This window comes from Microplitis demolitor, chromosome 8, assembly GCF_026212275.2.
Source record: "Microplitis demolitor isolate Queensland-Clemson2020A chromosome 8, iyMicDemo2.1a, whole genome shotgun sequence".
Lineage (NCBI taxonomy): Eukaryota > Metazoa > Arthropoda > Insecta > Hymenoptera > Braconidae > Microplitis > Microplitis demolitor.
This window is the reverse complement of record NC_068552.1, coordinates 19,791,878-19,801,247: the sequence shown is the minus strand read 5'-3', so window position 1 is coordinate 19,801,247 and position 9,370 is coordinate 19,791,878. Positions and strand designations below refer to the sequence as shown.

Sequence of the window (9,370 nt, the reverse complement as noted above, 5' to 3'; positions counted from 1 at the left end):
AATAATAATAATAATAATAATAATAATAATAATAATAATAATAATAATAATAATAATAATAATAATAATGACAGCAAATTTGTAAGTAAAAGAAATAAGAAGATTGAGAAGATAAAACCAAATAATTGAAATACGCGATATTAATAGAGTTAAAGTCTTAAAGACTATAACTCAATTTATGAGTGATGACTATCTATAAAAATTGATTTATAATACTAATAAAAAAAACATATAAATTTATATTTAGATTTGATAATCTGGATTATTGAAAGCTGTCAGGAAGTAATAAAAGAGTCTGAGTGTTTGCTGAGATTTTGTGCGGGCAAAATAATTTTTTTTTTCGATGCTTATGATTATAATATTGTTATTAATAGGTTACTCTAGTTTAATGAATAATTGATTAATGAAAAAAAAAATTTTTCTTCTCTTTTAAAATTTATCCAAGCATTAGCGGACTTTTTTATCAAAGCCGGTATCTTTCATTTCCTAGTATGTTATTGATCGGTGGGCGTGAAAAGTATCAAGACGATTGTCCGAGTACTTCAGAAGACTACTTACACGTATGAATGAAAATGATGAATGAAATCTTCAATATGTGAGCATTGACGTCTAAATATAGTAACTCTATACGTCTTACTTTCATTCCAGCTCTATGGGAGTAATTTTTTTTTATAAAATTTTTATGCTATTACTCTATATTATAATAAATAAATAAAGGTTATATATTTTTATTCTTCATCTATCCTTGATCCATTGAAGTAATCCAGCCGTTTCATGTTACGCGGATATTAGTCGGCCACTCTTCTATTTACTCTCAATATTGAATATTCTCATGGTCGTAAGATTTTTCTGTTGCTGAAAAATTAAATTAAATAATAATCAGTATGGAAAAATAAAATTTTCGTTAACGTAAGTATACCTAGGTGTTTTTAATGTTGGCTGTATAAAGAAGTATGAAATTTAATTTCCAACAGAGGAAGGAAAAATAAATTCAAGTGTCCTTATCCCTGAAAATAATTCACTAAAAAATATCGTTGAAAGGAGAAGTTATGTTGGTATATATATTAAAGTGAGAAACTCGGCGAGAAGAGGGCGAGAGTTCACCAGGTCACGGTGTCATTGTAGAAGGGAAATGAAAGCAATCAGAATGCACATCAAGTGGTGAAGTCAAGCAAGTAATTTATCGAAGCTTAACGAAGTTGCTTCCAACTTAACTTACTAAATAATAAGCTACTGCACTATGATTTACGTAACGTCATTAGTAATATCGGGTTAAAAAAAAAATACATTTTTATAGAATTACACAAAAGGTGACTTTTAAATAATAGCAAAATACATTTATAAAACTCTAAAAATGTAACTCAGAGTGCGGCGATCTAGCTGTCTTTACATACTCAGTAATTTCCCTCAGGCTTACATGCTCTTCCGGATGTCGCATCTCCTTTTAACTCAGCGCTATCTCTCCGAAACAACATCGGATACCTCCAGGAGCTTTTTTTTCTTTTTGACGTCACCTTTAGTTGCTGCGAATAAATAAAAAAAAATCAACAATGTCTGTAAAAAATCATTATAAATTTTTTAATTAATTTTTTAGATACAAGTCAGCCTGAAACTTTGATAAACAAAATAATCGATAGCTCATTTTGTTTAAAAATGTTTTATCAAAGCATCTTGACGGTGAATTTTTTTCGACGCAAAAAATAAAATCAACACTCGACTTTATTTTCATTTTGTTTTCTGGTCTATCTCCTTTCATCTTTATTTTTTCGCCCAAATAATAATAAGCTGGATAATTGCGGAAGCTCGCCTGGTTCAACTCGCTGATATTCGAATTTTTTTTTTAAAAACCCATCACATATATCTATATACCTACATATAACACAGAGACCACTGAGTGTGGGAGAGAACTGAAAGCATAATAATAACAAAGCGTAAATTTTGCAGCAGGATCGATGCTCGTTATACGATAATTGGAAATTACAAGCGAAAATTTTAATAACAAATTGTGTGTCATCCACATTGTGTAACAGAATTCCCACTATGACGCGTTATTATATCAACCATTAATAATTTGTCTGTTTACACTCTGATATTTTTATTGTCATCGAAACCGCAAACAATTTCATCTGAAATAATGTTTTTTTTTGATAAGTGGATTAAATTGGTTTTTCACATATGAATATGATTTATTTCCAATGGATTGAAAAGCATTGCGAGTATGATGGATCACATGGGTCCCGGAAGTTCTCGAGAGGAGTTTCCTGTTGATGATATATATACTACCCAAATATTGGCAACTCGCAGATGTAGAAACAAAACCATCCAACCAATGGGTCTCTTGGGAACCGATGGAATATCTCATTTTAGCAACAGCAATTTAACCCTTCATTAATTTCAGCACGATAACTACATGAAGATTTTACATTATTAGAGTATCCGACGTTCAATATGATTCGAATGTAAATTATTTCGGTGTCTTATGAAAACTCAGATGTATTTAAAAACTCAAATCAATTAATCTTTGTTAGAAAATTAACTCAATATTATTTTTTCATCAGGCTATAAAAATAAACAAGTAATTTAATTTTATATTTATGGTTGCCAAGTCCACTGGAGTGTACCTTGAATTTATTTTTCATTTTCCATATTACAAAAACTATATGTTTAAATGATCATCATAAAATCTGGAGAATTGGCTTTCAAGGATTCAATTTTTTAAAAATTTGAATGGCAAATTGCCACTGTTTTCATGTAGTCCTTATACGTTTAAATGTAAGCTGACAAAATATACAATGCTAGTTAGTGGTGGGTGCTAGCACCCACTAATTTGCTAAATTCGCGGTAATTCGATTTAATGCAGCCAATCGTAACTCACTGAAATATCATATAAGGATGAGTGTTGTCCTCCAAGCAACACTAATGGAAAAAAAACGTTTAAATAGGCCAAGGCTCCAGATCTCAGCGATGAAAATCTTCTTGAATGGCTCTCCTCTACTTACCGCCACTCATAATTCAATCTCTCTTTCTATTTTCGTATACCTACTGCTATCTCGTATTACCTTTTTTTATATTCATCACTTGATGGTCAACATAATTTTATCGATAGTATCGTTCAAAGTACATCCAATTTATTTTTTTATGCTCAGCTTGATCCCCTGGATTACGTTTTTCCTAGATAGGCTGAGCCGAAAAAAAAACCATTTCATGGAAATTTAAAATACACAAAAATATTTTTTTGGTAAATTTAAAAAAAAGGAAAACCCAAAGCTAAAAATATACATTACAAACAACGAAAATTAAAGTCAGCATTTTTCAGCATTTTACACTTACTGGAGTACCAAATTACAAGTTTGAAAAACGTCACCCTGATTAACAACTCTGATTGAAACTAATTGGAAGTCAATCCAATAGAAATGTTTATAGGTTAACTTTATGCTCTAATTGAAATCAATTAATGGAATTTCATTTGCACTTATACTACGCTAAAAAACAATTTAAAATGAAGGTAAGTGGAGCAGAAAATTGTAAATTTTTTAAATTTTGTAATAAATGAATAAAATGTAAGTCGAGTAAAAATTTAAAAATGCACTTACATAAATGTAAACTCAGTACGCGCATTTTTTACAATTGTATTTATTTCAAATTTATAAATTGTCTCATATCTGCTACATTTACACTCATCAATTTAAAAATAAATATTTTTTAAAACGGAACATAATATTTTTAAAAAACTGGTTATCAATTAATCAATCAATCTCAAATTTTCATAAAATTCTAATTTTAGCGGGAAATTCAAAATAAAGGAATATTGGAAGTGATCCAAACTAGAGTCGACAACAAAGCGATTGATAAAACTGATGGCTGGTACAATTAAAAGTGACTCTTATCAGCACATTTCAAAAGTGACTTTATCGAGGCGTCAAACGGCCGGTTCGTAACATAGGACACCGTCGTCGGTGACTCTGGCGACGTCTCATTAGCCTTATTCCAAGATGGCCGCCACAATCCGTTCAAGTTTCTGACGCGCTTGAACGCCCCATACGTGATTAAAGTGCAAACATATATACACAGTTACAGCCAAGTGTTTGGAACCCTACACCATCCCACAACCTGCCCACTGGGCACACACAATTATTTGTTAATGTCTCCTTTTTATTTAACCAAATGTGTTGTAAATGAAACGATAATAACCGTAACAACATCTAGCTCGAGATTTCAGATAGGTAAGAAGTATTTATAAGCACTCTCTCTTTTTATTTTATCCCCTTTCTCTTTATTTCTGGCTGTCTACTTTCTTGTTCTCTTTATTCGCAATTCTCTATTTTTTTTCCTTCTGATCCTCTCCTTGTTTTAAACATTTTGCTTGCACCCGTCCACTCAACACTTCAATTATTATATTCAAATCCTGTTTGATTTATTGTTATTTTTCTGTGTCGTCCAACGTAATGTCATTGTAGTGATGTCAATATTTTTTTTTTTCAGGCTGACATTGCTGGCTAGCAACTCGGGTACAACTTATTACTTTTTTATTTATTTATATTTTGTTGCGATATTGTATTTAATTATTAGGCTGTCGAGATGATGAAAGGAGGTGCTTTGCCTAAAAAAGAGGGCAAAATGCGCATACGTGCTTTTCCGGTGAGTATTGTTTTTGTTATTATTATTATCATGATTATCATTATCATTATCATTATTATTAAATTACAATTAAGTTCATAATTTTGACAGAATATTTTCATGCATGAATGGAAGATCACAAATATATAGAATATTTATATATATATTTCGTCATCACAGTTGTCATTTTTTTGTCATTATGATTATTGGGTACATTGTCCTCTAATCATATTCTCATTGAATAATCGTGAAAATGTTTTTTTTCTAATTACTTTAATTGCGTAACAAATGAAACAGTAATAAAATTTAACTAATTAAATAAAAGCTGAATAAGAAACAAAAATGAATTTTTTTTGTTCTTTTTTTTTTGTATTCAAAAAAAATTTGTTTACTAATTGAACGAGTTGCTATAGTAGCGAAAAAAAATTACTGAAGCTTGTCAACTTTTTCTTAGCTGTTGGTACACTAAATTACACCATGAATTATTCTAAATTTTACGTTATAAAAAATATATGACAGTTTATATATAAAACAAAAAAAAAAAAAAAGTAAATAGATAAAAAGGTAAAATAAAGGTCAGTTGATGAACTGGAGATACTTGATGAATTATTTCTGTCAATAAACTGATGGATCGTCATGTCAAGTATCAATAGTTGGTTATTGTCATGTTATTTATGTGGACGTAAGGTTATTGTGTTAATATTGAAAGCGAGTAAATTTAATATCAAGTAAATTAAAAAGATGGATTTTAGTATACCTAGTGGATCGAATAAAAATATTAATATGACTGGCATGAATCTAGTGACGGCGGCTCAGTCTCCTCGTTCTAAGAGTCTCGTTATTCCTGAACTTGTGAGGGAGAGAAAATTATTATTTTAATTTATCGAATTTTTGTTTATTATTTTCCATTGTTTATTTTATGTAATACAGCAGTGTATAAATATTAATATTATTATTGTGATTTAATATTTTTAGACATCAGTGGATGAGAAGTACGTCGAAAATATTTGGGCATTGCTAAAAAATGCTATACAGGAAATTCAAAAGAAAAATAATTCGGGACTGAGCTTTGAAGAGCTCTACCGGAATGCATACACAATGGTACTTCATAAGTACGGTGAACGTCTCTACACAGGTCTGAAGGAAGTGGTGACACAGCACCTGGAAAACAAAGTCCGCGAAGACGTTCTCGATTCGTTGCACAATAATTTTCTGCAGACGTTGAATCAAGCCTGGAATGATCACACCACGTCCATGACAATGATCCGTGATATATTGATGTACATGGATCGAGTTTACGTCCAGCAAAATGAAGTGGACAATGTTTATAATCTTGGTCTCATCATTTTCCGTGATCAAGTAAGCGATGAATAATTTTTTGCTCTACGTGAAAAGCGACTACTCTCTATGAAAATTATTTTGTTCAGGTCGTTCGATATGGATGCGTCAGAGATCATTTGAGAGAGACCCTTCTGGGAATGGTGGCTCGAGAACGAAGAGGCGAAGTTGTGGATCGTATGGCTATAAAGAATGCGTGTCAAATGTTGATGCGCCTAGGTATTAATAATCGTTTGGTTTATGAAGAAGACTTTGAGAGGCCTTTCTTACAACAGAGCGCTGAATTTTATAGAGTGAGCTTATAGTTTAATCCTTCAAGTCTGCAAATGGCTTTTTATTTATTCATTTATTTACTTATTTTATATAGATGGAGTCACAAAAGTTCTTAGCTGAAAACAGCGCCTCAGTGTACATAAAAAAAGTTGAAACAAGAATTCAAGAGGAGTCTGACCGAGCGAAACATTATTTGGATGAATCGACAGAGTCACGAATTGTTGAAGTTGTGGAGGAGGAGCTCATAAAAGTTCACATGAAGACTATCGTAGAGGTATATACGCAATCAAATTTTTTTTTATCCTAGAGCTTTAAATTTAATCAAGTCGACAGTAAGTTTTATTTATCTTAATTTATTTAAAGATGGAAAATAGCGGAGTGGTTCACATGCTGAAAAACCAAAAGACAGATGATCTTGGATGCATGTACAAATTATTCTCTCGAGTAACGGATGGTCTTCGTACAGTGTGTGATTGTGTATCACAATTTCTTCGTGAGCAAGGCCGGTCTATGGTTCAAGAAGAACAAGATTCCGCAACGAATGCTGTTAGCTTTGTGCAACATCTATTAGATCTGAAAGATCGTTTTGATCATTTTCTCCATTATTCTTTTAACAACGATAAGCTTTTTAAACAAATGATTGTGTCAGACTTTGAATACTTTCTTAATTTAAATTCAAAGAGTCCGGAGTATCTGTCGTTATTTATTGATGATAAATTAAAGAAAGGTGTCAAAGGAGTGAGTTCAGTTCTTTCTAGTGCTTTAAAATTTAGAAAATGCATGAAGTATAACTTGTTATTGTTTTTGTCAGATGACAGAACAAGAAATCGAAGGTATCCTGGATAAAACAATGGTATTATTCAGATTTCTTCAGGAGAAAGATGTATTTGAACGGTACTATAAGCAGCACTTGGCAAAACGTTTATTATTAAATAAATCTGTGTCAGATGACAGTGAAAAGAACATGATATCAAAATTGAAGGTACTTGATATATATATATTTTATTATCGGTTATTAATTTAACAGATTCCTGTCACGATCTTCTCAGTTTATCCAGTTGGGAAGCAGTTACGATTTAAATGGAAAGTTGTATCGTTTTAAAAGATCTCGGATCCGAAACTATGGGAAAAATTGTCGTTCACTTGGCCGACCTAACATTGAAATCATATCCCACCTTCCTTAATCCCGCTATCATCTATTTATTAAAAGTAATAGACAGTTATTTAAAACTGATACGCGTAACACAAAAAATATTATTTTTTCAGACTGAATGCGGTTGTCAATTTACGTCTAAGCTTGAGGGTATGTTTAAAGATATAACTGTCAGCAATACGATAATGGATGAATTCAAAGAAAGTGCATCATCTGCAGTGAGTTTCTTTCAGTCAATGAAATACAAAAATTTTTACAACCGGATTTACATTTTTTAAATAATGAATTACAGGCGAATCTTCGAGGTGTCGATTTAAGTGTCCGAGTACTCACGACCGGTTTCTGGCCGACGCAATCCGCAACACCCAAGTGCAGTATGCCTCCAGCAGCTCGTGATGCTTTCGATACGTTCCGTCGTTTCTATTTAGCGAAACACAGCGGTCGGCAATTGACACTGCAGCCACAGCTCGGCTCTGCTGATCTCAATGCTGTTTTTCACGGACCGCGAAAAGAAGACAATGGATTGGAGACCCCGTCATCTACGAGCACAATAAGCAACGGCAATGGCAGCTCCACGAGTGGAAGTCTCGTCAGTCAACGCAACAGTTGCACCGGAAATCCAAGAAAACATATTATTCAAGTATCCACCTACCAAATGTGTGTTCTTATGTTATTTAACAATCGAGATCGATTAACTTATGAGGTAAATTCACTATTACTTAATTAGTTTTTTAAATAATAATATTTTTAATTGTATATTTCATTCTTCAGGAAATACAAAATGAGACAGACATTCCCGAGAGAGATTTAGTGAGAGCTTTACAATCACTGGCCATGGGAAAAGCTGCACAGAGAATTTTGCTCAAACAACCGCGATCTAAAGAAATCGAACCCTCACATTTGTTTACTGTCAATGACAGTTTCTCTAGTAAATTACACAGGTACTTTTCTTCTTTTAATTATTTCTGTCTTCAGATTTTTTAATTTATATTTATTACTAATTATTAATTAAATTTTGTTATTATTTGCAGAGTTAAAATTCAAACAGTAGCAGCTAAAGGCGAGTCGGAGCCTGAAAGAAAGGAGACGCGAAATAAAGTTGATGAAGATCGTAAACACGAAATCGAAGCTGCTATTGTTCGAATAATGAAAGCTCGCAAACGCATACCAGTAAGTATTTTTTTTTTTTTAATTGTTTTGTAACTTTATAAAAATGATCAAATCTTTAAATTATTTTTTCCAGCACAATATTCTTGTAACAGAAGTAACACAGCAACTACGCCTCCGATTTTTACCGTCTCCAATGATAATTAAAAAACGTATCGAAGGTCTAATAGAACGTGAATACTTAGCTCGAACACCCGAAGACAGGTAATAAATAAATAAATTGTTTTATCATGTAAATAAATTTTATTAAGTAATTATTTACTTATATAAAAATTTGTATTTACAGAAAAGTTTATACTTACGTCGCTTAAGACGACACCCGCATTTGTACAAACGCGTGAGTAACCGAGCCACAGACTCTCTCCTCAAGAAGTCAAAGTGAAGAGTAAAAAACAAGTACATCATTTTAAATAATTTAAATAAAAAACCCAATAAAAAAATGGAATGAAAATAAAAACAATAAAAATATGAGAGAATATCACTATCAAAGTCTCATTGTCGAAGTTCGCCAGATTCGGAGCTTAGTAATCCTGGTCTACATGTAATAGCATTACGATAAGTTCCAAGATTAAAGTTTTAAGAAATATTATCTACTAATTAAATAATTAATTAATTATTAATAATTATTATAACAGATTTAAATTATTCCAGACATTGACAAATATATATATTTAATTTTTACATATTATTACCCCTCCCTCCTCGGATTCCCACAAACAATTATTATTATTATTATTATTATAAAAAAAATATGAAACAATAAATTAGTTCAATAAGATAAAAAAAAAATAAAGAAGAAAGAAAAACGATATTTTAAATTGA

General features: G+C 31.5%; 1 protein-coding gene across 1 annotated transcript; it reads left to right on the top strand.

Moving 5' to 3' along the window:
• Positions 1-3,993: 3,993 nt before the first annotated feature.
• LOC103576753 (cullin-3) lies at positions 3,994-9,202 on the top strand. Its single transcript, XM_008557123.3, has 13 exons — positions 3,994-4,223; positions 4,483-4,638; positions 5,593-5,976; positions 6,045-6,248; positions 6,323-6,502; positions 6,592-6,966; positions 7,040-7,210; positions 7,495-7,599; positions 7,674-8,084; positions 8,153-8,322; positions 8,413-8,551; positions 8,625-8,752; positions 8,835-9,202. Exons 2-13 carry the CDS (start codon positions 4,579-4,581, stop codon positions 8,857-8,859), a joined length of 2,352 nt encoding a protein of 783 aa, XP_008555345.1. The 5' UTR covers positions 3,994-4,223; positions 4,483-4,578; the 3' UTR covers positions 8,860-9,202.
• Positions 9,203-9,370: the final 168 nt, after the last annotated feature.

Coding starts and splice junctions, on each gene's coding strand:
- LOC103576753 (XM_008557123.3), top strand. CDS start 4,579: ATGATGAAAGGAGGTGCTTTGCCTAAAAAAGAGGGCAAAATGCGCATA. Junction 4,639..5,592: donor TGCGCATACGTGCTTTTCCG/GTGAGTATTGTT, acceptor TAATATTTTTAG/ACATCAGTGGATGAGAAGTA. Junction 6,967..7,039: donor TAAAGAAAGGTGTCAAAGGA/GTGAGTTCAGTT, acceptor TGTTTTTGTCAG/ATGACAGAACAAGAAATCGA.